This window comes from Anser cygnoides, chromosome 2, assembly GCF_040182565.1.
Source record: "Anser cygnoides isolate HZ-2024a breed goose chromosome 2, Taihu_goose_T2T_genome, whole genome shotgun sequence".
NCBI lineage: Eukaryota > Metazoa > Chordata > Aves > Anseriformes > Anatidae > Anser > Anser cygnoides.
Genome location: NC_089874.1, coordinates 13,273,655 through 13,300,207, shown reverse-complemented (window position 1 = coordinate 13,300,207; position 26,553 = coordinate 13,273,655). Strand labels below are relative to the sequence as shown.

General features: G+C 41.3%; 1 protein-coding gene and 1 long non-coding RNA gene across 3 annotated transcripts in view; one reads left to right on the top strand and one right to left on the bottom strand.

Annotated features, from left to right (window-relative positions):
- Positions 1-8,823, bottom strand: part of LOC136790005 (uncharacterized) — a 42,172-nt gene extending 33,349 nt beyond the window's left edge. Inside the window, exon 1 of the long non-coding RNA XR_010829070.1 lies at positions 4,533-8,823. This is a non-coding gene — a long non-coding RNA (uncharacterized lncRNA). The remainder of the gene's footprint in view (positions 1-4,532) is intronic.
- A 128-nt stretch (positions 8,824-8,951) lies between these two features.
- On the top strand, positions 8,952-17,940 carry KLF6 (KLF transcription factor 6). Of its 2 annotated transcripts, none has more exons than XM_066991471.1 (4): positions 8,952-9,476; positions 12,228-12,615; positions 14,529-14,652; positions 15,077-17,940. In XM_066991471.1, the coding sequence occupies exons 1-4, from the start codon at positions 9,375-9,377 to the stop codon at positions 15,126-15,128; spliced, it is 666 nt and encodes a 221-aa protein (XP_066847572.1). In that variant the 5' UTR covers positions 8,952-9,374; the 3' UTR covers positions 15,129-17,940. The 2 variants fall into 2 exon arrangements, with proteins under 2 accessions (XP_066847572.1, XP_066847571.1); XM_066991470.1 differs by having other exon boundaries at positions 8,953-9,476; positions 12,228-12,801.
- Positions 17,941-26,553: the final 8,613 nt, after the last annotated feature.

Genomic DNA, 26,553 nt, shown 5'->3' with positions numbered 1-26,553 from the left:
TCCCTTGATGACTATACAGTTTGGGTCATCACTGTATAAATGTTTAGCTCCATTGGAGCAACACACATGTGCTGGATGGGTGGGTAATTCATTTCATGTGTGTAATGTTTTGGATCAAATTATTTCCACATTCATTTTGATGGATTAGGTTTCAGGTGGACAAGAACCAAAAAAATCAGATAAACTCTAAAAGACTCTGCAGTACAGAGGACATTCTTAATAATGTCATTTAGAACGAGAAAGCACCTCTTCTATTAAAATTAGATTTAATACATGTAGGCATGTAGATCATATAAATATCTCAAAACACTGTTTTTCTCAAAGAACCATCAGCACTCTTTGAAACAAGAGAGTGATTTTGTATTAAATCATCTGATACTGAAAAGTTCATCTGATTAAAGATTTTCTCCCTCAAGTTAAGGCAACAAGGCAATGTATTTGTTTCAAAGAATCTAATTTTTTATTTCCACCATGCCTCTGAAATCCATGATTTCTAAACTAATGCCAAATAAGATTAAAAAATAAAATAAAATCCTCCCATGAATTAAGTTCATAAACCGCAAGAGCATGGAAAAGATCTAGAAACAAGGATTTTGTCTTTTGTGCATGCTTATTAACTTAATTGTTTGCCCCTTGAAAACAGCAAATAGCCTGGAGCATCTAAATCTTAAAAGTGCTCAGTTAAAGCAAAACATTTTTATTTGGAAAAATAATTTAGGAAATCTCTAAAAATGTCTTCAAATTTTGGGGAGAGAAGGATTAGATACAAATGGCAGGTAAGGAAGACAAAGAAGAACACCACGTAATTAAAAAATGCTAATGTTGATTCCACCACCAGGTGAAAATCACATAGCATTCACGTCTAAAGAAGACAGGCAAGCTTTCCTGGAGGTGTCTTGAAGGAAACTGCCTATCTCCTGGGGGGGGGGGGGGGGGGGGGGAAGCCTTCAAAGGCTTGTGAAATTGCCAGCAGGAAATGAAATGACCACCACAGATAAGAACTCCATCAGGCTTTAAATGTATAGAAATAAGGTTAACACTTTGGTTGTTATTCAAAAGCAAATGAAAGATGAGCTTATGATAACAAGCTTGGATTAGGACTCAGAAGATCTGAGTTCATTTCTTGGCTCTGCCATAATCTCTTTTTGTGATTTTTGGGCCAAAGCTTACATTTGGCAAAGACCGAAGAAAGGAAGCAGTATCTTCTTTGTACTCTTTGTATAGTTAGGGAACTGAGACCCAGAGATAATAGTTGCCAAGGATTCATGACTTCTTACAGGCATTTATATTTCCAATAAATTTCTCTGCAAAGAAAGGTAACTAACCGAGAGCTGAGAGCTACCTTTGTGGGTCTGATCCTCCAACTACCTCTGTGTTTCTATTTCCTCATTATAGCATTCTAATAATAAATCCTTTCTCCTACACCTCAAACAAAAGCTAGTTTGTGTGTGTGTTTTTCTTTTCTTTTTTTTTTTTTTTCTTCTCACTACGCTGGGATATAAACTCTCATTTTACACAGCCATTTATATATTTCTAACAACTTCACAGTCTCATAGCAAGGAGCCAAGAAGCTTCTATGAATCAACCAGTAACTAGTTATTATGTGTGTATATATGTATATATATACCCATTCATCTCAAACACTTACAGAGTAAATCTCCTTATCTTATTATTGCCGTCATTCTAGTGCACAATAGCAATAATGACAATAATGTGACTATATCGATGGGGTCTGTCTTGGGGCTTACAAAGCAAATAAATTCACAATTTCCCATGAAATGGGCTATGTTCTGACACCAACTGGGATTGAACCCAGGGCGCTTCAGTGGAAACTCAGGATGACTTCATCACAGTCACTTGTTTTTCATTTCCTTTCCCCCCCGATCTTCGGAAGCTACTAGAGTTACACTGATGTGAATGGGATCTGAATCCTGCCCACTGGCAACAGTTACTCAAAACAGGAAATGGGATATTTCAAATAACAATAGGTGGGAACAGTGAGTAAAGGTTCACTATGTGGTAATGGTGCTGACTCTTTAACGACTATGTTTATTTCCTTGTGTCCCAAAGAAGGGTAAGGTACTGAAAGGCCACAGTTCATTTTGCTCTTGAATGTGTTTGTATGTCTGTATGTTTATCAGATGCTGTATCCAATTTTGCAGCTGAGGGGAAAAAAACAGCACTGTCTCCCACTTCTCATCATAAGGAGACACAACTGGAGTGTTCTCCTGTGCCATGCCACCAAAGGAACAAGTCAAGTTGCAAGGGCCAAAAGGATCGTGCCATGACCTGTTAATAGGAAAGCTCCCCATTGTTGCAGCAACAGGCTAGGTGTTTTGCTTTCCCCCCATGCACCACAGACAGGGGTACTGTAACAGAGAGAGAAACCCTTTACAAAACTTACAACCCACATAATACACATGGCACAAAGTCAAAGCAGAGATGCTGTGAGTTGGAAAAGAGATCCTGGGCCATGCAGTTCATTCCGAGCAAAGGCCTGCCATTCTTGGCTGAGGCCTCCACACAACTCCTTGCCTAGTCTTGCCTTGACTAATTCCCAGAAAAGGCAGTTTCACAAGCACTCCAAGCATGTCATTCCTACATCTAATTGGTGTCACTGCTTAGAAATATTTCTTTGCATTCTTCTATGAAAGTTCACTGTTATAATCAAACTCTATACACTTTTATTAATCCTAACTTGGACAGACAATGGCAGCAAGACAGTCCAGATATTTCATCATTAGTCCTCTAGTCTCTTGCTCCACAAAATGGTTGGTACATGTTGGGTTCCTTTTCTCACAACTTCCAAAACTTCAAAGAATCATAGAATGGCTTGGGTTGGAAGGGACCTTAAAGATCATCCAGTTCCAAACCCGCTGTCATTGGCAGGGATGCCACCCACTAGATCGGGTTGCCCAGGGTCTCTTCCAACCTGGCCTTGGACACCTCCAGGGATGGGGCATCCACAGCTTCTCTGGGCAACCTGTTCCAGTGCCTCACCACCCTCATAATTAGGATTTCTTCCTAATATCTTACATAAACCTACCCTCTTTTAGTTTAAAGCCATTCACCCTTGTCCTATCACGACACTCCCTGACAAAGAGTCCCTCCCCAGCTTTCCTGTAGGCCCCCTTTAGATACTGGAAGGCCACTGTAAGGTCTCCCCAGAGCCTTCTCTTCCCCAGGCTGAACAACCCCAGCTCTCTCAGCCTCTCTTTATAGCAGAAGTTCTCCAGCCCTCTGATCATCTTTGTGGCCCTCCTCCAGACCTGCTCTAACAGCCCCACATCCTTCTTGCGCTGGGGGCACCACACCTGGATGCAGGACTCCAAGTGGGGCCTCACAAGGGCAGAGCAGAGGGGGACAATCCCCTCCCTCCCCTGCTGGCCACCCCTCTGTTGATGCAGCCCAGGACACAGGTGGCCTTCTGGGCTGCAAGCACACACTGCTGGCTCATGAAGGGCTGCTCTCAATGAGTTTTTCTCCCAGTCTGTGCTCATGTCTGGGATTGCCCCGACCCAGGTGCAGCACCTTGCACTTGGACTTGTTGAACCTCAATAGGTTCACATGGGCACACTTCTCAAGCTTGTCCAGGTAATTTGTCTGATTTAAGTTTCCCAGCACAATGCACTGTTAAATAACAGTCACTAATTAACAATGGAGAAAAGGAAGAGATGGTCATAAGAAAATGACAAAATGTCCAGCAACACCATCTTTTTTCTTTTTTTTTTCTTTTCCTTTTTTTTTTTTTTCCCCTATCTAAAACTGCTACTTTCACCTCTAAACTACAATTTCTGACCCTCCACCTAGGGAATCAGTCAGTAATTTCCTGATAGCAGCCAGTAACTTGGTGTTCAACAAGTCCCAGTTGCTCTTACTCGTTACCTCTTATGAGGACACTTGCCCTAAAACCCGTCTTTCCTAAAGAAGCTTTGCAAAGAGTGTGCTTTTCTTTTTCTTTTAAACTCGTATTTAGAAAGAAATATTTGAAAATCTACCTTTATTTACTTACCTATTTACCTACTTATTTAAGATTAGAAATTTGTGTCTTCTAAATCATGGGAAATTTTATGGATGGCTACAGAAATAGTCATCCTAAAATTCAGATACCGCAGAAACGAAAAGTGCCAACTTTTTGAAGTGCAATTTGTATTTACCCTGGATAGGACTAGAGCTTTTAAATACTTTAAAGACCCATAAATGATATTTGCTATATTAGAAACCACAAACCACCTATTCAAATGAGACTTATAACTACTACTAATATTGCTGTATACTACTAAGCGGACTGTTCAACTGAGCCTCCTGTGGAAATGGGGTCTCATATTTTGCTAATGCTGTCACCTAAGAAAAACCTGAAAATAAGCATGCTTTCTGCATAAATATGTCCCGCAACTATGCATCAGGGAGGAAAAAGAACTATTTAAAGCAGGAAAACAACACTGACCCGTGAAATAGGTAAAATAACCCAGCTGTGAATAGGCCTGGAATTAGGGAACCATCACCAGTAATTACAGCACTGACAGTATTACCTTTCCAGTGTCTGCTACAGGAGCAGAAAGTGTACCCGTCTTCAAGGTGAAGGTATGCAGACTCAAGAAGGACATTCTGTGGTACACGTGCATGAAGAAGGATCATCTGTTGGTATCTTTTGTTCTAATACTGTTTCTGGGTGCTGATGGGGATCACAGACCGGTTTTTTCTCAACAACTGTTTATGCACATCTGGGAGTATAAAATAAAAACAGGCGCTTAAAGACATGCACTCCATAGCAGGTGAAATATTACACAGCTCTGGGTTTGGTATGACAAGTGAAATGGTAAAGAAAAAAAAACGAGAGAAAAAAAAAAAACAATGTAACCACTTCTCTTTGACTTTTAACTTAGTTGTGGGTCACTGGTTTGTGTTCTGTTCACATTAGCTAATGACAACAATTTTTCCCCTCCGTTCTGGTTAATCCTTTACCAGTATTTGTAGGGCAACACCTCACCTCTTCTAACTATCTTCTGTCTGCTGTACAAGTTACATTTACCAAAATTCTTCCATATTGTATTTTTGTCATTATTTCTTTTTAATTTTTTTAGTTTTCACTCTATGTCAGCTCATGTTCTGAAATGTAATACTCTAATACTGCTTCTGCCAGAGTGACAGATCAGGAATCACCCTACTTGCTTGCCTACTCATAACAGTTCTATTTATATATCCTCAAAGAGCATTTACTTTATCTGTGGTAGAATCACATTGCATGCTAGTTTTCGATTTAGCAACTTACCACCTCAGAAGCAGATTATTTCAAGTAGTGTTCTCTGCTAACCGACAATGCTTTCATGCACTTGACACTCTCTCTCTCTCTTTTCCCCCAAATAAAGTCCATTTATCCTAATCAAACCACAAGCTATTGATTCCTGCCCATTCCATCTAACCTCCCTGCATCTGCCTGCACACGAAACATTTTCAGGAGGTTTTCTCCTCTTCTTTCTCTGAGCCCTGAATACGGTACAGAGCAAGATAATGTGCCCTCTAAAAATGCACGAATATTCTCAGAACAGAACAGGTGCTCCCCCTGCCTCACGCAGAGCTCAGCCCACCTGGAAAACACCGTCTGTCGCCTGCTACGCTGGCTAGCAGATTTTCCAGGAACATTCCACTGGCCCCGACAAAGCTGTTACTACAGAGAAGTGGTGGGGCATTTAATGTGGTAATATAGATTTTCAGACAGAACCTTATTAAAATTAATGAGCCCCAAAAAAATTAAAGCACACGGGGCTTTTTTTTTTATTATTATTATTTTTCTACACATATTTGTAAATCAATGACCTTAAGGGGATAAATTGGCTGATTATCCTAACTTGTGGACAGTCCTACTTAAAAGCTGTTGTGCAAGGCAGAACACTGGCATTTGGAGTAATCCTATATAATCCTATATAATTTTTGCTACTTTTATAAGTTACCTAGACCACACATAGTTAAAAACATACTGATCATTTCCAGGATGGAAAGTAAGTCTGTGACTATCTCTACATAAGCAGGGGCACACGTACTGATTTAGCTGTAAGGCAGTCACAAGAAATTTATCCAAGGAGTAGCCTTATTCCTTCCCTACCTGTTCAGTACAGGCACTTTAGCCTCTTTCACCACAACCAACAAGGAAGAGCCTTCTGCCCTAAATCAGGTTTGCCGCTGTCCCTGGTTGGCACGTCTAAATAAAGAGGTGTGGTCCCAAGGGAGCGACTGATTTGAGTTCGTCTGTTTGTTTGTTTGATCTAAAACATGTTTTCATTTAAAGTTTTCAAGGCAAATTCCACCCTTGCTCATGATTAAAAAAATCCCAGTAGTATATCGCAGAATGGACATTTGAAACTTTACTCCTATATAGAGATTGACGAAAGTCATTAGGACCAAATTATGTTTTTTAAGTATCCCCACTAGTTCATTCATTCATTTAGGGGCCTATTAAAACTTGTCCTCATGGTTATTATCCACAAAAGACCACAATAAATTCTCTTCAATTCACACTCCATCTTTTTGTTCATCCCGGTTACTACTGGCACAAGTACCTTTCCCTTTGATTTATATTCCATGCAACAGTCTCCCAAACAACAGCATTTTATTGACTCATCATTTAATTTTAATTCCTGATAAAAATATACTGGGTAAAAACACTACGTCTGTTTACTTCACTCTGCACACTCTTACGCATTCTTTCTTATCTGGGGTTGACTTCAGTTCATGCTTTTTGTTATTTAAGACTAAAATTTGTTAACACGGTTATAACCTAGAACTAACATGTCTAGTGATAAAAATGTCCTTTTTTTTTTTTTTTAATGGCCATCAATAGTGGCCTAATCAAAGCCAGGTATAACTTAAATAGTTTTTACTGCAAAATTGTCACATCTGTGTCACGGTTTTCTTTGATTTGCTTCATTTTTTTCCTTTGGCAATAATCTTAATCCAGCCCAACCAAACACAGACTGGCAGACACGCAAAAAACGTCACTTGTCAACTAAAAATGAATTTTATTAAAGGACTTTTATTTTTCTTTTTCATATTGCATCTTCACTAATTTACATTTAGTATCTCCAGTTGTCCTTCACCGTGAGATACTGTCCTTCTGAAGATAACTACTGAATAAGACCCTTATGCTTCAAATTCCACTTGGGCACAATAAACCTCATCCAGCCCCTGAGGAGCCGAGACCTCTGTTACATGAAGCATAGCTAAAACGAAGCAAACTTAAAATGAATAAACAAAAGCATGGATAGTGACATTCACTGTCACTTTGTTTGAAACTAAAATCTTATCCAGAGAGGGAGCAGGTTGGCTATACAACACTAAGGATTTCTACAGTTATGCTGCCAGGTTATATTTGACTGGAACCCACATGGCAACTCAGACCACAAAATACTCCACTCTACAGAACTAAAAGTAGGCTCAAATTAGGTGTATAGTTAATATTTTTAAGACTTCTTTTTCCTTCTATGCTTTTCTTTGGACGATTTGGTTTTGGAAACAAGTAGACAAAACTATCTGTTGTCTGCAAGGTAACTTTGGAAACATATTCACGTGTTTGGCCCTCTGAAGCCAGGTAAAGAATTACTAAGTGAGCGTAGTTCTCTGGATTTATATGTTTTGAGTCTTCAACATTAGCTCATTTTTCTGAGCATACAATAATGCTATAATTGACCTTCAGCTTTTTTTTCCATAGACGTTGGAAAACCCAACCAGAAGCACCAGTTGTATGCTTACAAAATGGCCATATTAACAGCTTGTGAAGGGCTAGGGGATGGAAAGTTAGACTTTGACATTTTGACTCCTACAATCACTACTTCTCAGAAGACAGTGGGCAGAACAAACTTTAAATACGTTAGTTGCCATTTGTAAGTAACTAGCAACAGAGACAAAAGCGTGGAGATGGAAATAATGGAGAAGAGATTACGATGGAAACATCAGCGGAAAATTAGAGGTCCTTCAGTAAAAGCAAGACATTAGGAGCGTTTGTTCCATGCGCTGGACAGTCCTTTGGAAAGCTAACCACAGAAAATGTTTTTCCATTGTACGAAGACAGCCGTATCGCCAGTGGGCTGTGTTAGGAATGAGGATGCCGTGATAATGACACACCAAAACGGTGTTTTTGATGGACACACACACAGCACAGGGTGCTGCACCGAGGTGCAGGCCAGTAGGGGAGCTGTGAGGGCAGGCACGAGGTGCGAGGGTAGGTCCTGCCACACTTCCAAATCCCTCACTCAATCGAGGATCGCCCCAAAACCTCAACCCCCTAGCCCACAGGGACCTCACGACCCAGCAGCTTGCCCGCTATGGGCACCCCCTGCTCCCTGCCTCGCAGGGAGGCGACACGGCGGCCGCCCAGACCGAACCACAACACCCTGACGCTGCGGTGAGGCCCCCCCCGGCCTCCCCTTCCCCTCTGCCCCACAGGGCGCAGCGGCCGCCTCACCGCCCCTCGCGGCCGCCCCTACGCGAGCGGCTCCGCAGCGCCCTCGGCGCCCGCCGCCGGCAGCGCAGAGCGCGGCCGCCTCCCCTCCCCCGCGCGCTGCCCGCTGCGCGAGCGCACACCTCCCCTCCCGAAAAAGCCGCCGCTTCCCCGCTTTATATACCCTGCTAAAAATAGCCTGCCGCCCAGCCCTCCAATCAGGAGGGGGCGAATTTCGAATCGGGCCAATGGCGGGAGCCGTCACGGCCGAGCTCGGTCACGCCAGGAGGAGCCGCGATGCCTGCAGGGCTCCGATTGGGCGACTCTGACATCATCGGCACGCGGGGCGCGGGGCGCGCGGCGGGGATTGGGCGGCGGCGGAGCGGGCGGCGTCACGGGATCACGAGGGGCGGGGAGGGAGGGGGGAGAGAGGAGGAGGAGGAGGAGGACGGGGAGGGAGGGGGAGGGAGAGAGAGGGGGGGCGGGCGCGGGGGGGGGCGGGGGCGGCGGCGCGGCCGGGCCGGGCTTTGAGCGGGGAAGTTTCGCAGGGGGCTGCATTCGCAGCAGCGCCGTGTTTGCAAATATTGAGCCCGCTCCTGCGCCAGGGTCCTCCGCCGGCCGCCTCGGGAAAGCCGTCCTTTGCCTTTGCCGTGCGATTAAACTTTGCATGAAACTTCGGGTCTTTTTTCCTCCCTAAGCTCCTCAAGGAATTAATATATATATATATATATCTCCGTATATATAAAATATTTTTTTTATTTTTTATTTTTTAATATTTTTTTTTTTCTTCTTCTTCTCTGGAAGGAAGGGGGGGGGGGCTTGGAAACTGAGAGCTGAGGTTTTTGACACCCCCCCGGCACACCCCCCTCGCACATAAAGGAGGCATCTCTCGTGGTGTTTTTGGTAACCAGCAGTGACTTTTGTTGTTGCAACTTGAGCCATGGATGTGCTCCCCATGTGCAGCATCTTCCAAGAACTCCAGATTGTGCACGACACGGGGTACTTCTCAGCCTTGCCGTCCCTGGAGGAATATTGGCAACAGGTAAAACGAGGATGTCGATGTTGTTGTTGTTGTTGTCGTATTTTTTTTTTTTTTAAAGCCGTATTAAAGGATGAGCGGATTGAAAGAGGAGGAAAAAAAAAAAAAAAAAAACAACCAAGTGTCAGCGGCGAGTTTGGGGAGATCTGAGCACAAATACCTAGCGACGTTTGGAAGCAGGTGTTTCGCTTTTAAATTGCACGGCGTTTTTTGATTTTTTTTTTTTAATTTTTATTTTTTTTTTTTTTCAATTTTTTTGAGAGCCCCGAGGTGAAGGCGAAGAGCTGCCCGTCTCCCTGCCCGGCCCCGCAGCTCCCCGGCCCCTGGGCTCCGCACCGGGTCCGGGCAAAAGTTTTGCTCCGGTGCCGGCTCCGGGCTCCGCAGCTGGGTCTTGTCAGCCCGGCTCCCCGCCTCGGCCACGGGCTGCCTTTCCAAGCCTGCTGTTATTATTTTTATTATTATTATTATCATGCATTATTTCCTAGCGATGATGGGAAGAACCACGCACGGGTGTACGTGCACATCTGTGCACGTATATATATATAATGTATACATGTATGCGTATAATGGAGCTATTCCCCAGCGCAGGGAGCTTTGCAGAGTTGTCAGTCATATGACAGCGCTCCCCTTGTGCTAATTGCCTTGGTGGGGAAGGAGGAAGAACGGAGGCTCCTTCCCTTTAATGGACATATTTCGTTGCCTTTTTTCCTTCCCCTCCTTTCTCGCCCTAATCCGCTCCGAGCGGGGGGCTCCGCTGACAGCCCCGCTCCGGGGGGCGACGGGGACCACAGCCGGTACCTGCTGGCGAGGCGAAGGAGCCTACCCAAGAAGGTCGAAAGGCAAAGATGCAAAGTGCTACAGCCTTCACGTGCCTCCTTATTGTATGCAATCACCCCCCACCCCTTATATTTTATTTCATATTTTTTTTTCCTTCCCTCCCCCCTTCCCCTTTCAAAGAGGCAGCCTCATAGTACGTGATTGAAATGGAGCTAAGTAGTTTCCTTCAGGCATTTGGGTTTTTGGCAAGGGGCCAGCCCTCTTTCCCAGTAGCCTTCAGAGGCATTTAAACTCAGAGAGAGAGAGAGAGAGCTTCGCTCCGGTCTCCATTACTATAATCTACCTAATGAGGAATTTAAATTAGCCGGGAATATTAAAGTTTAACAAGATCTTAATAAATGCTTCCCCCCCCCCCCCCCTTCCCTTCTGTTTTCTCGGAAAATCAATACACTATTGTGTCGTCCCTATCGAAACCCTTTTTTGTTGTCAACGTGCGTTGCAAACCAGTTATCTAATTACAGGCAAATACCTAAACGCCGTGTGCAGCGCCGGGGTTGTTTTCGTCTTGTTTTGTTGTTTTTGTGTTGTTTTTCCCCCCCCCCCATTTTTGCCCTCGCTCCTGGCCTGGTCACAACATGTGACCCAGTTTACTGGGGGAGACGGGAGGCAGATGGGAAGGGGCTGTGAGGGGAATGTGTGGCATTTGGGATCAGGTTTTGCTACCGGGCTGGGAAGGGATGATCTTGCTAAAATAAGTAGAGTTTGGTATGGAAACTTGGTGTGTCCTTTTTTTTTTCTGTGTAACGCTTCCATATGGATCGTTTCCTATAGTGGAAAGAATAATCCCAAAACATCAGCTTGTTGCCATAACAGTTCGTACCCTTTTTTGTTCTCCTCTGCAAATGGCTAGAAAGTCAGCAGGGTAATTGAAATTGAAAACCGCAGCTTCACCCATTTAGGGTGGTTTTGTTTTTTGTTTTGTTTCGTTTCATGGAGTGGAGAGGAATGCGGCTGGGGGGGGGAAGTTGTCCATGTACTGTTGCATGTATATTTGAACAGAGTACTTTCTTGGCAGATGGACAGGATTTTAAAAGGAAGTCTCCTTTGGCATTGCGTGAAAGAAAGCGAGCGATGACTCATACAGTTGCACTCTTGGCCAGTAGATAAAGTTCTTGTTCATTGTGGGACTCCCAGCAGGACCTCAGAGTAATTTCCCGTTTCGCATCCTATAGAATAGGACGTTTCTATTCGGGAACTTTTTTCTCCCCTCTCTTCTGTCACCGAAGTTCCCCCCCTTGTTCCTCCAACCGTGCAGGGGAGCAGCCCGAGCTATGTGGCGTGCATGCCAATACGCTTGGAAATGACATTCTTTGAAAGTCGAGCATGCAGCGTTCTCATGCACAGGAAATAGGAGGACGTCTGCTGCTCCATTGATGGCCCCAGAAGACGGGCCGGCAGCTCCGCAGCCATGCTGAAATGTGGCTTTGTTTTCTGACGCGGCGTTCGGGCTTTAGCTGCCTGTCAGAGCACATTGTGTTCGCCCGGGTCCCTTCAGCCTCGTGTTTGTGTGAGGGAGATGCAAAACAACTTGACGTTAGGCAGAGCGCGAGAGTGAAGTGTAATTATTTGTTGTGGCTCTCTATGGTCCCTTTTCAACGTCAGCCTGCTAAAACACAGATTTTTATGATGAGAGTGATGATAATTTGAGTGACTCATTAGAATGCCATTTTGCAAACCCAAGCTGACTTGCACCTTCAGCTGTGTGTTTGAACTCCTGCCCAGGTCTCGAGAAGCGATTTCTTTTCATCATAACAGTCACCTAGTTACGGCTGGAGGAGCCTTTAATTTGTTTTGAACCTAGAAACCTCAAATCGAACGTACTACATTCCTGCATGCTTTTTGAAGTGTAAAATACAATTGGGTTTATTTTGAGCCAGCTTGTAACTTTCCTCTTTTTTCTCCTTCTCTTTCACCTAGACGTGTTTGGAGCTGGAACGGTATCTTCAAAGCGAACCCTGTTATGTATCTGCATCTGAAATCAAATTTGATAGCCAAGAGGATCTCTGGACCAAAATTATTCTGGCACGTGAGAAAAAGGAGGAATCTGAACTGAAGAGCACGTGTGTCCCAAAAGAGGACAGCCCTACTAGTCAGAACTTAGAGACCAACAGTTTGAATTCTGACGTGAGCAGTGAATCTTCGGACAGCTCTGAGGAGCTCTCGCCCACGACCAAGTTTACCTCTGACCCTATAAGCGATGTTTTAGCCAGTTCAGGAAACTTGAGTTCATCTGTCACTTCCACTCCCCCTTCGTCTCCTGAGCTGAGCAAGGAGCCTTCTTCCCAGCTATGGAATTGTACGCCGGGTGAGTTGCATTCACCGGGGAAAATTCGTACCGGTACCGCTGGAAAGACTGCAGAAAAAGGTACCCCCGCCAATGGTGACACCTCGCCAGATGGCAGAAGGCGTGTTCACAGGTGTCACTTTAACGGTTGCAGGAAAGTTTACACCAAAAGTTCACATCTGAAAGCACATCAGCGCACTCATACAGGTTAGTAACCGAATGCTTGTTAAGAGTTGGCAAGTACTGCAGGGAATACCCCTGACGGTGGTGGTGTCACGGCCTTACACAATCGCTGGGTGGGAGCCCAGGTTTGGAGAGATGATGTAATAGTGCGAGAGGCTTACCAGCATGGGCGACATCACTTCCTCATTCTCTTCGTAAGCCGGCTGAAGCCAAGGCAGTTGGCTGTGGATGAGTCTGCTGTCATAGCAAATATGAGCCACTCGTTTAACTAGGCAATCCTTGGGAAACTGCAGAGGCATGTGGTCTTCGGGAGCACTCGCTAGCCAAAAGAGACGCTATACCTCTGTTCACAATTTATTTCCAAAGCAAAAGCTAACTGAGACTTTCTTGAGGAGAAAAAAAAAAAAAAAGGAATGGCATATCCAAAAGCTGGATGGATCGGGATCGCAAAGTAGCATAAGAGCCTGTCTTCATGGTCCACTGTACATTGGGTCTATTCAACCAGACATCCCAAGGCCTTGATTATATAAAGTACAGCTATAGTTGTAAATAATTTAACAGTTTTGTGTGCCATTTTGTCAGCAAAAATCTTGGAAAGCCATGGTGCGTTGTAGTTCTTCTAATATATCTGCCTAATTGGACTTGCAAATGTATGATTGACTGTATAATTTTATCCCAAAATACTGAGAAACAGCATTTTATTGTTATGGAATCTGAATGGAAAAAAAATAATCCTGTGTGTCATTGGGAAAGAAAGTGAGGAAGGTAGACACTTCAGGACTTTTATAAATATTTTATGGTTGAAGTAGCATGCTGATTTGCTTGTTTGAGTATTAATATTTAACATCTTTTTATGACAGCAGTTAGATGTGTAGAGCTCTGCCTTGGCTCAGTAGTCATCGCTTAATGTGAGGAATTAGTTAGGCGTTCTTGGTGTGCAAATCCAAAGACCTATGCAGTTTTTTTTCCCCATGATGTGGAAAGAGAATTCACGGAAGAGATCCTGTTTTGACTCATGAGCTCAGCATTTTGTGGCTTTTATGGGAAGTCTGAGCAAGCTTGGATGCTCCCATTGTCAGGCAGAAGTCCGATAAAACGAGATTATTTTGAGAGGAAAGAGCAACTTCCACTGAAACCGTGGTGGTTGAGCAGACATAAATAGCTGCCGGCCTCAGAAGTATTGCAGAACTGTTGTCCCGGTGCTGTCTGGCTGAGAACGTTCCTGTGAATGGAAGTGGTATTTCTTGAATGCTAAAATAGCAATGTTCAAAGTGCTGTGCAGGCTTTTCCAAGAAAATGTAGCTCAGCAGAAGGAGGTTGCATGTTATACAGATGAGTGAGTGACAGAGGACTTTGATGCAATACAGTAGCCTAATTGCATCTGGGAGCCTAGCTGCGCTGTCTTTAATCACCTTCGTGAGGTCCATGCTACCTGTTTGGGAGTCAGGGTGCTATTACAGATGAACAGGAATGGTACAAGGTTGGATTTCTTTGTTTCCTGAGAACCTGTTTAATCGCTTTTTGTAACAAGAATGAGATTATTTGATGTGCTATTGCAGCACAATAGTTAAGTAGGAATCAGGTGGATGAATTTTGCCTTCTTTGCCTACATGTTTTGAAGCATTCAGATATGTTAAATAAAATTGACGGTCTTTAGGGGGTGGAGGAGGTTTACATAGAAAATGAATGGGATAGCACCGATCTTTGTTTGAGTGAAGTCGTGACTAACATATAATCTGCTTTCTTTGTAGGGGAAAAGCCTTACAGATGTTCATGGGAAGGGTGTGAGTGGCGTTTCGCAAGAAGTGATGAATTAACCAGACACTTCAGAAAGCACACTGGTGCCAAGCCTTTTAAATGTAGTCACTGTGACAGGTATGCGACTGAAATGCACCTTTTAAAATAGTTATTTTTAACACTTGCTGGAAAGTGAGTCTAGGCTGCCTTTCACAAGGTTCATTTGTGAAGGAATCGCTTGGGGACACAATTGTGTCTAGTATTTTTAAGGGATTATTATGCCTTCATAGTGGGAAAAAAATGTTTTACTAATCACCTGGATATAGTTTGTAGCCTGATGGTGCAGATTAGTGTTGTGAAATCCCCAGTGCTACCACCTACCTGCAGAGCACCCAGGTGCCTGGGGACGCCTTGAGTGCTCCGGTGTCTCCAGGATTGCCCCATCCCTCCTCCCCCGGCCGCGGTATGGAGCCGCAGAGCATGGGGGAATCTTGACCTCATAAAATGTGCCATGAGTGCACCCAACCCTCATCTAACACGCCATCTTTCTCTTTCCTTGCAGGTGTTTTTCCAGGTCCGACCACCTGGCCCTTCACATGAAGAGACACCTCTGAGTGGGTCACGAGGTGAATCCTGTGGGCTAAGAGGCGTCAAGGTTGAAGAGCCTTGAGCAGAGGGATGCGTGTTCCAGCCAAAGCATGCCATTTTGCACCCTACCCAGTTGCCTCCAGGACCTCTCTTCCTTGAAGGTCTTTTGAGGGCTAATAAGTCATGTAAGAAACGGCATAGCAACCGCGGTGCGTGATGTTTGGGGTTTCCTGGACTCATACACTGGTATCTAACCTTCTGAGTGGCTCCTAAGCCTTTTGCCGTGAGCATGTGCACTGAGAATGTCAATGATTGGGCGACTGTGTGCTATGAGGATCTATTGACGACTGTATGCTGAGGCACATTTTTTTTCTTGTGGTTGTTTTATAACTGTAAGAGAAAAAAAAATAGTCTGAATGTCTTGTATGTGAGGAATATCTTGTGAGATGGGACGACCACCAATCATTTCCAAGGGGTGGGGGGAGGGGTGTCTGCACCTTTTTCGAGGGAAAACGGAGAGGGGAAGGGGGGAATAAAAAGAGTCAGGATGCCAGAATGGAGATGGGGACCTCCCCGTTCCTGTGTGAGAGGAGCTTTAGGTGTCTGGTGCAGCTATTAAACGTGCAATGTGTCAAGTAGCTTGTTTTACTTGCTACAGAGCTCATTTGTAATCCATTGTATAAGCTGTGTATTTACAAATGTAACACAACTATAACTTTTCATTATAGTACAAAGGTTATTGCATGGTTCTGGGGAACTATATGCTTTTCCATTCTTTAATCAGGACTGCAGTTTTGATTCCAGTTAAGAGCAGCTAAAATACAATTGGTCTAATGTTACATAATGTATGGAACATGAATAATTTTTTCTGTTGGGTGGATAAAACCACTATTGGTTAGAAACTGATTTTTCTCATGCAGCTAATTTTTCTCTTATTTATGCCTTGAGGACTAACTTCTGGTTTTCTAGCTGTTAATGCACTGTTGACCTTAATAATGGTGCCTTATGCAAGTGACCTTCTCTTGTAGGGGGTCTTATACAGGGGTATGGGTGATGCATGCTTTATTAAGGCTCTCTTTTCACCTGGCATTGTACTGTATCAAATGTATAATATGAGGGGAAAAAAAGGTTACTTCCAGGGTCCTCCTTTACAAAGACAAATATAGAGAAAAGTCATTCATGTCAGTACAGTATTTGTTTAACTTAGACAATTTGACTGTGTTACAGTATAATGCATATGCCAATTGAATACCTGACCAGTTCTGCCACCTTGAGACTTTTTTTATATTGACCTTGCACAACAACTGTGTATATACACACCCCAACTGTACTTAATATGTCAAGTTTTCATACATATTAAAGATACAGAAGTATTAAAAGATGTATTTGCTTAAAAGGCACAAGTTTCACATCTATATATCTAGCTATCTGTTGGTCATACAGAAAGAAACTATATTACTTTTTTTTTAAAAAGTGGGCAGAAAAATAATTGTGTATGTATATTTGTGTGTACAGTCTGTGTATGTGTGTATATATATAGATAATATATAAATATTTTTTTTAAAAGGAAAAAAAATTAGAACACATAGCTAGAAAATGCCACAGCCCGTCAAAATATCCCCTCCCCCCCAACATGGTCATTAAGGAGACAAAGAAATGAAAGATACAGTTATTAAAATCTAGCATTTTTAGAGGCTTTACCTTTAGCTTAATGCTATGCTAAAGGCTTTGTTGGCATTCAGTTCTTCTCAGACTGCTGACTGTGTTTTGTAGTTATTAGGTTGTCTGGAATAGCGTATCTGTGGCCATATAAGAATGATATGAACTGAGTATTGGCATGCTAAAAGAATATTAGCTGTGTGCAGATGAAGTACACTCATATTTTGGCCTTCCGGCTTATGGGAGGACCTGTGAGTGAGCTAGTTGTTGTGGTGGTTGAGCTCTAATTTTGCATAGTTCAGCTAAAATAAAGACTGTTTTTTCCTAGAATAGAAATAGTCTGTCCAAAAGCAGTATTTTTATTTTTTTTAAAACCAGCTCACTACAGTTGATGCAATGAAACATGTGATCTGTTTCTTTTTTCTATTTATTATTGGTCTTGCTTACTATGCTAATATTTTGGTATATCTTCCTGGAAATGTATGTAGATAAGTGGTTTAGGAAAAAGTATATGCAAGTGATCTGGTTCTAAGGAACATGCAGGCTTAAATCATTCTCATTTCATTTTTGTTTTAAATTGCCTGAAAATGCACTTTTTTTCCCTCCCCCCCGAAAAAAAAAGAGGATAAATGGATTTCTATTTAGGTGTGTTTTTTCTTTTTTCTTTTTTTTTTTTTTTAAACTCCTTGTTTGCAATGTCCTTGGCTTAGCCATACTTCTGAAAAAATAAGAAAGTAAACAAAAGCAAAAAAAAAAAACAACCCCAAACAAACAAACAAAAAACATTAAACTTGCACTGGCTTGTCTCAATTGTGAAATACCATCAGACTTGTGTGGATGGGGTGGGGCTGTGTGCCATATGTCAAATGCCTGTAATTTTCTTAATAAGCAAGTACATTTTGTTCAGGTGATAACTGAGCCTCAATCAAGCTGAAAAATAAAAAATAAAAATAAAAAAAAAAACATTTTTGCTTGAAATTTAAGAAGAAAAAGTTTCTATTAGTGAAATTTCTTTTTTTGTTTTTGAAGCACCCTGTTATCTAAAGAATCTCTTTGTAAGATTTTTGTAAAAATTTTGTTTTACAAGATTTTATTTGAAATTGTTTTTTGCAAGATTGTTATATTTCTGTATGAATGTATTTTTTATTGGAATAACATAAAAAGAAATTCTTATCAGCATCATGTGTCTGGCTTCATCTTTCCCATCTCTGAAGGCATACATACCAATGTCAAATACTATGTTGATGCCTTCTCTTGAGCCATCTGATCTCACATACAAATATCTTTGGGTCAGGTCACTTCGTGGAAGACAAGCACTGGTGAGAAAATAACTTTGGCAGTAGAAGCATATCTTCCATATCTGAAAAGCTGTTGTTGATTCAACTTCTGTTCTCAGCGGAATAAATAGTTAACACGATTTTTACTACAAGACCACACCTTTATTCCAAATCGCTTGTTCTGAAGAGGTGAATGCATGTGGGAAATGTGATTCAGTGGGCATTTAAAGTGAAGGAAATAAACAGAAAGGAGATGGCTGGCCTAGAAGCACCTGCCCATAACTACTCCAGCTGGCTGTGGGCCTCTGAGCTGTCCCATCACTGAGAAAGCAAGCCCGAAACCTCCAAGGCGCATCTCTGGGAAGGAACCACATGAAGCCTGCCTGGTCTACATGCATAGATCCAAGCCTGCTGTGGGGCTGACTTGACCCACATGCTGGTAACATTCAGCCAGCCAACTGCAAGCCTCTATATGAACAGCATTTTTTCAGAACAATGGCTCTTCAAAGCATGACTGGCATGTACCCTGACTTTGGACGCATGCAGAATTTGTTTTATGTTGCCTTGTGGCTTCTGCTTCACTCAGGGTTGTGGTAAAAGTCCCTTAAGCATCGAGAAAAACCATTGGCAGGAATAGCAAAGTTACACGCTGAGAAACTGACTTTAAACATGTGAAATGAGTTCACAGGATTTGAGCGCTCATGGTTTAAAATTAGAAATGTTATAAAAATGAAGCAGAAAAAAGAATGAATAAGTCCAAACTGAGGTGGAAGGGGTAGGTGGGAGAGACCCTTGCCACCTACGTCAGCTTTGCAGTGGGCTGGTAAGCAGACAATATGCCTCTGTATAGGCAAGGAAAATGGCAATTTAAACAAAATCCTGATCTGTAATGAGAGGGAGATACCACATTTTATCGCTTCCATTACCTCGCACAATGAAACCTGTTCTGGGAAACTCAGTCACAGTTGCAACAGAAATAATAAAGGTTACAGAGATTTAGGGATTGTGACATTTTGCCTTCTCAACTGTATACAAGATAGAAATGGAAATATTTTTGAAGAACTGAGCTTGACCTTGGGGGTTCTCCACCCAAAATGTTCAATGGGTGTGTAATGCAGAACAAGGACTGGCAAATTTTTGTCTGTTTACTGGGTGTGTGTCCTCTAGGGCTGTGTCTTACCGTACCTTAAAAAAAAAAAAAAAAAGGCCCAATAATTCCACTGCTACGGCTGTTATTGATATTCCACTCCCCTCTTTTCAGATTGTTAAAAAAAAAAAGCGGGGGGTGTTCACAAAAAAATGCTAGTGACAGAGCTATTGGGCAACAAGGAAACAGCAAAGAAGAAAGCAATAGCCATTTCAGGGTTAGTGCATTTCAACATATATGTCTACTGCAGACTTGCTTAATTCCAGGTTTTGAAACCCAGAGCAAATGGGAAGGGGTGTGAGTTTAAGAGTAAAAATGTCAGGTGGCTTAGACAGAGTGCAGACTTTGATGAGTAGCCTCAGCAAGTTCCAACAAATTCAAGGGAGGTTAACAAAGTGAAAAAGAGGACAGAGCTTCTAAGCCAACATGTTAGCTTCTTACTATAGAGGTCAGATACAGCATGCTTGTGCACTTAGGCACACTTACATGCACTCAAAGGTCAAGATGAAACAGTTAAAATCCCCAAACAGAACCTGTTTTTATTTTTTTTAACTTGGGTGTGAAAAAATCCTGGCATAAAAGTGGTCAGTGCAAGTAGGGCAAATCGCAGTTTACCAACTTATTTGAATGACTATATTTATTGTAAGTACAGATGACTTTAAAGTTCACAATAGACAAATGTTTGTTATTTTCTTAAATTGGATGTTCATATTGTCTAAATATTGCCATCTCTCCCCCTCTAAACCATATTATGAATTGTCACAAGCTGAATCTAGATTTGTGCCTGTGAAAGCATATTGAAGACAAACTGTATTTTATCCTTTCCTCTTTAGAAGTTGTTTACAGTACCTCTGCCTTTGTATTTGTCTTTTTCCTCTCTCATTCTTCTCAACTACTTGAGCATTCACTCTTTATTTTCTTTAATTGCACTGAAAGCCCAGAGGAATAAAAACAACCTCTGTAAATCGCACAAATGACAGTAGAGAAATTAGAGACAAGAAGAAGGAAAAACACTATGGTGACTGTTTCAAAAAGTAGCTGAGTGTTATTTATACATCCCCAAAGGTGTATGTAATATCACATATTCTCACAACAGAGAGAGATGACCTTCAATAAGAGGAAAGGTCCATTCTCCACCAATTGGAGGTCTCCTTAACCTTGCATGTAGAGAAGAGTTAAGGTAAAGGGAGCTCTAACTACGTAGGAACAGGGGTGACAGGTAAAGGTTTGCCCTCTGCCTTTAAAAGTGTAAAAGGAACTACGTTCCCTCCTTGTTCCTCCATTCTTCAAGAATTCATTGGAGACAAAATGGTTTGGAAAAGAAAGCTCTGCAACACCTCTTCCTCAAGCTCTCCAGCTTTGCTTCCTCAGGTATTATCAGTTTATAAGGCAGGCAATGGAACCAATACATCAGTTCTTTATTTCTGGCGACAAGATACCTAGCAGCCTGTGCTACCTCTGTAGAAGTCTGCCTGCTTTTGCTTCATCCTATGGGATCGTGTAGCCATGAGGCATTAACAGGTACTTCTTAAATAAAGCCTCTGACATGGCAAGAAACTCCACTGAGATTATGAAATCCAAGGCAATAGTATCTTTATTTTTTTTCCCTTTATCTCTTTTACCCTTTACACTGGCTGTTTCATCCCTTATTCATGGTCCCTAGGTATATGACATTTATTTTTGATCAAACTTGTAGCAATACTGTCTCATAACCATTTGAGCTCTTACATATAAGGGAGAATGAGCAGATGGAGTATTGCTTTTGCACATAGGTCTACAGAGGTTTAATCAGTCTAGGATTCATTGGAGGTACCCTGGGAAATAAGGGTTTCAGGTTGCTGCATTAATATTGTGAGGCCTTGGTCAAAAGCTCATTTAAGTCAAGGAGAAATTCCTCACTGAATTCAACTGACTTCAGACACGGTCATTTTTCCATAGAGCTGAACCTGAGGAGGAGGTAGATTTGAAATCCGTTCAAAAACAAATTTTGATTCAATGACATTTATGACTGTATTTTATGAATTTCCCCTGAACATTTGATAGCTGGAGTTTACAAGTGCAAGCATTACAGAAATGATTTTTTTAACAGAAATATGATTTTTTTTTGCTGAAATTTATTTTTGATTGCAGACTGATGATAAACACTTGCAATTTGCAATGCAGTTTCAGTTACACAACAGCTACATAATCATTTTGTAGGTTACAGCAGTGACTGCCTTCAACTGTAATGTTTTCAATCTGAATGCTTCAAAAACTACTAGCCGAGAATTAATAACTGAAGAAATTAACTGCATTTGTAGGATACCATAGCAACAAAGGTGGCCTATGGCTTTAAAAAAAGTGCTGCATCAGACACAAGCTAGTACATTTTGTTAAAATAAGGAAAAACTATTCCAAAACTGTAATGGAGGCTACAGCTTGGTCGTGTTCTTGAAATATAGGTTTATAATTTGTCACAGGAAAAATAACTCCATAAAGCAAAGCCGCTAAGGTGTTTTAAGATGATCTATTATGCGGAGGTGTCTAGTGCAGCCATTTTGGATTGGTGTCATGATAGGAAACAGATGGTATATGTGTTTATGTTTAACATTTAAGGGGGTATAGAAAGCAATTGGGAGGTGATGCATTTTGTTAATGGGCAAGTAAAGCCTCGCACGTACAGTTAAAATAGAAGGTAAAAAAAAAGCAACATTTTTTCAGCACAAATGAGGCAGTGCAACAACACGTTTAAGTAGATTTATTTGACTTGTTTCACTTTAAATAATTTTAATGAGAAATTCTCTAAATGTTTTTGAGCGGAGATAGAAAGTAATCTGGTAACCACATGTCTTGATGTAAGCCAAGCTGTTCTTTAACAGCACTTTCTTTCAATACAATATAAATTTAGCTGGAATTAGCATTGCTGAATATTAGTCCCTCAGTGCCTCACTTGCTAAACCTCCATCTTCTTTTTATTGCCTCTGTGCATTTCAGAAGCAGAATGTGTGGTCAGTTCTGGACAAAGGCAAATTATCCAACCAGGCTGGGGAAGATGATGTATTTACAAAATTCTGTAACATAACAAACACTTCAGTAATAATTCAGGAAGGTAGCAGATCTGCACTGGATACAGTAACATAATTTTTTTTCCTGTATTGTGCTACTTTTTGGATTTGATACTGAATATATCAAAAAATCTAGTTACTCATGCAAAGCTGTATTTTTCTGAATTTTATGTACTTCACCTTACAGTATGTTATTTAATTTATAAGATTTATCTTTGAACCTGCACAGATAGTCAAAAACTATTGTTCATTTCCAAACTTCACTATGCAAGTTATTCAGTCTTCTAAGTTTCCCTTTATTTGCTTTTGCTAACTATGAAGAGGACATTGAGGGCAACAGGATTTTAATAGATCCTCGCTGTAATTAATTATTTATCAGCAGTAGAAGTATTAACGGTAGTAGTCAAACATCCAGAGGAGGCTGAGGTCTTACCGTGGTGAACCTACAGGGAGAGAGGCTACTCATCCAGGCTCTGCCTAATTAGACCACGGCACATTTGGAATTACTCACATGCAGAGAGAGAGAAAGCAGTTCTGTGAACTGGTCTGATCATCTCAGTGGTTTTCCTTTTCCCAGTCAGACAGATAATACTGTTGATATTTTACCATAATTCCATTCAATCCCATCTGCCTTTCACAGATGGACTCACCCTGGCCACCAGGATGAGAAATCACCACACAGAACACTGGGTTTCAATGCATTTCAGTGAGCATCTTTAGGTGTGATCTTGTAATGCCCATCCCTGTATCATGGAGCTGGGATATTTCTTGTCATTTCATGATTTTACTTTCTATTTCTTACTTTCTTCTTCTGGCAATAAGCTCAGTATATTCTGTCTGAAATTTTTGCATGTACTGAGATTTCTCCTTAATTTGAAAAAAAATTGTTAATAATTAATCTTTAATCCCACAGAGAGAAAAGAGTAAATAAGAGATGTAATAATGTTATAGTATTAATGGAATTTGAGCCTCAGTAGGAAATAGATGCATTATTCATAAGGATTGATGGTCTTTAGTGTCCCAACATCCCCTTGTGGGGCTTAGGAGGTATTAGACTGGTCACTGCAGAGAGGGCTGCTCTAATGTTCAGTAAGCTAAACTAAAAATATAGCAAGAATTATAAAGCAAAACCTAATCAAATCCTAAATATAAATATGATTATACAAATCCAACCCTTAGTTATCTCCAGAAACCACCCTGCCTCAAAGGGTTGTCAGTGACTTGTCCCTTATTATCTTTAATCAAGCAGAAGAGAGAGGCATTGAACGCCACAGTGGTTCCGCACAAAAAGGCACGGCAGGTGAAATCTATAGAGCTGTGCTCCTCGCTATACGTGTGCCACTGGCCAGCCCCACTCTGCTAACGAAAGGGAGGGTGAGAAGGAGACAAAGGGATGTAGTGTTTTCACAGCACATGTGAAGTCTCCTGTAGCTTCTTCTAATTTCAGTCCCCAAAGTCCAGACCACAGATGCTTTGTAGGGCAAAAACTCAGCCTGGATGCCTGTAGGTAAAAATTCTGTGGTAACACACAACAAAGCAGCTGAGTAAAGGAGATTTCTGCAATAAGGTTTCCAGCACTTACACAGATGGGATATACCCAGACCTGGGTCTCTGTGCTTTCTGACAGGATATTATTTATCTTAACTATAATGCACAATTTAAAACCAAAGGAAAAAAAAAAAAAAAAGTGATTGTATATTCTTTCATTTATCCAAACAGATTAGGCACTACAGTTTGAATATCTGTCTGAGAGGCTAAAACTACTAGTCGCCAAACAAAAGTAAATGTGTAATTCAATATTAAAAATATGTTTTCCATTACACATTAAGTATCGCAGGATAATGATGAAGTCATAAAAGACTAATGTGTTTAGCCAGGACAGAAGGAAGAAGATTAAAAAGAGAATAAAGAGCTGTGGGATACGGCTCCTTTTGACACAAAGGGCAGCACCCAAAGTCTGTTCAGGCAAATATCCATGCGTGCGGATTGTTTAATTCAAAGCAGATATATGCCTTGATTTTGTAATAACCTCTATGTAAACAGTCTTCGGACCCTCACCTGCTGTCCTGTGAGACACCAAAAAACAGTGCAGGACTTCCTCACTGGTAGAGCCCCAGAAGTCCTCATGCCTCCTGGGGCTGTGCAGCCAAGGTCTGGGGGAGCAAGGATGAAGCACTTTGTGACCAAGGGGTCTGAAAACATGTCAGAGCAGACTTGCTGAGACATCTTCAACCTGAATACTGGCTTTTTTCAATGTTTTGTGTGAGCATCACCTTTGTACTTTTAGAGGTAACCCATACCAGAAAAAGAAGAGGCAAGTATTTCCCTTATCCTCCATGCATTTTTCTATGTACGTTCCATCTATGACATGTAGGTATGAGTTAATATTTAAAGCTAAAATTATGTTCTTAATTTTAATTCATTAATAAAGAAAGAATAATGGCTGAAAATAAGGATCCTAAGAATGCTCAGGTTTTTTTTTTTTGGTTAAGATTTATATAGATATGTGCACACATGCACATAAATGAAAACAGATTTTCTTGTGTAGGATTTTTTTTTTTTCTGTATACTGTTACATTTCAATAAAACAGTGTCCTTCAAGAATCATCTGTAGGACTGATAATAATACACCAGCCTTAAATTAGGGTGTAATACAAAACCAGATGAAAACACTGAACAAAATGAAACAGTCTGTGCTAGTAAGATGTATGCAAATAATAATAATAACAATAATAATAATAATAAACACTAAATGCAAAAATATCAGCTATGAGAGTTCTTTTGAATTTAACACTTTGTGGTAATTTGAGCATGTCAGCATTGAGGTTGTTGATGGATGTAGTCAAACAGCCATAGTTCCAAGCATCCCTAAATTAAGAACCAGGTCTTAAAAAAAAAGGTCAAGATTGCCTTAAATGTCTGAGAATTTAAATAAATGATAATATGACACTGTTTTTATGTTTGTTTGTTTTAATTTAAATTCTGGATTTTGGATCCAGTAGGGTGTATTCAGAATAGGTTTTCATGATATTCTTCACAATGAAGGTTAAAAACTTCTTTTTAAAAGAAGGAAAGATAAGAAACTAAAAAATAAAACAAAAAAAAAAAGACACATAACAATAGGTATTCAAGGTCATACTATAAAATGGTATGAACTTGTTACCTTGAGGCAAATGTATGCAAATAAAATTCTTTGCTAGAGTAAAGCCGTTGAGTTCTCCCGATTTCATAGGCCATAATATATGGGCCATAATTTTCAGGCTGACAATGTCTGAAAAAAAGTTATTAAAGCAAAAATATCCCCCAAACCTGACAATGCTCTTCACCTAAAATCCAGGAAAGGTCCTTAAAAGTGCCTAAGGAACCTCATTAAGTATTTCTCTGTGGAAAGACTACATGAGCATTACTCTAAAGTGATTTTTTTTTTTCCTCCTTTCTGCCGTTCCACCTAACATTTTTATCTTATTATTCTTAGCAGTGGTAAGTTACTATGACAGGAAGACAGAGTGGAAAATTAAGGCTTGTTAAGACTATTATACACCAAAAGGATCATGTCATAAATGAGATTTTAGTCTGCCCAGTTTGGGATGTAATTAAGTAATCATGTTCAAGGTGGATAGGTTTGAGACAATAAAAGGCCACTGGAGGTTGTTCAGTTTCAAAGGACCAAATCTTTTATGCTGAGAAGTTGTGGGGGTGCTGTTTTGGCAGTGGTGTGGGACACAGCCTCCATCCCAGCAGTAGAACGTGGAGGGGCTTCTACCCCTGGGAAGGGTGGGCAGCCCCCGGGACCCCACTGTCCTTCAAGATGATCTTACTGCCAGGCCAAGGCTGGTTGTCCGTGTCTCATTTTCCACGTGCATATCACCAGCGTGCATTAGCCTCTCGCTTGGGTCTGCAGGAGACCCTCAAGTGTAAGATCAACAAACGCAGCACCCTGTGAAGGAGTCGCATATGCTAAAAATTTCTCTATCACTTAATTCACTTTTGAGGAAAGTGCGTTTAAAGCCAGTCATCAAGGCTGTGAATAATGACCATGTTCCGATACGATGGACAACGAGGACGTGCCAACGAAACCGCAACAGAAAAACAGTGAGGCTTTTTCTTGGCTTTGGGAGAACACAATGAGGCTAATGTTGCTGCTTTTTCATATTTTCCTGTGTTATCAGCATGGAAAGCTGGGCAGGACATAGCTGAATCACTGCTCAGAAGTCAGTCCAAAATATGAGTGAGTCAAACAGTGTATAGGATACAGAGTGGCATGTGTGGTTAGTGTCAGAAAGGATTTAGTGCAATTCTTGAGGGCATAATGGATGATTTTTTT

Bases quoted from the DNA above. Each gene is read 5' to 3' on its own strand.
- KLF6 (XM_066991470.1), top strand. From the start codon at position 9,375: ATGGATGTGCTCCCCATGTGCAGCATCTTCCAAGAACTCCAGATTGTG. The intron at 9,477-12,227 runs GTAAAACGAGGA...TCTTTCACCTAG, and splicing joins TGGAGGAATATTGGCAACAG to ACGTGTTTGGAGCTGGAACG. The intron at 14,653-15,076 runs GTATGCGACTGA...CTTTCCTTGCAG, and splicing joins AAATGTAGTCACTGTGACAG to GTGTTTTTCCAGGTCCGACC.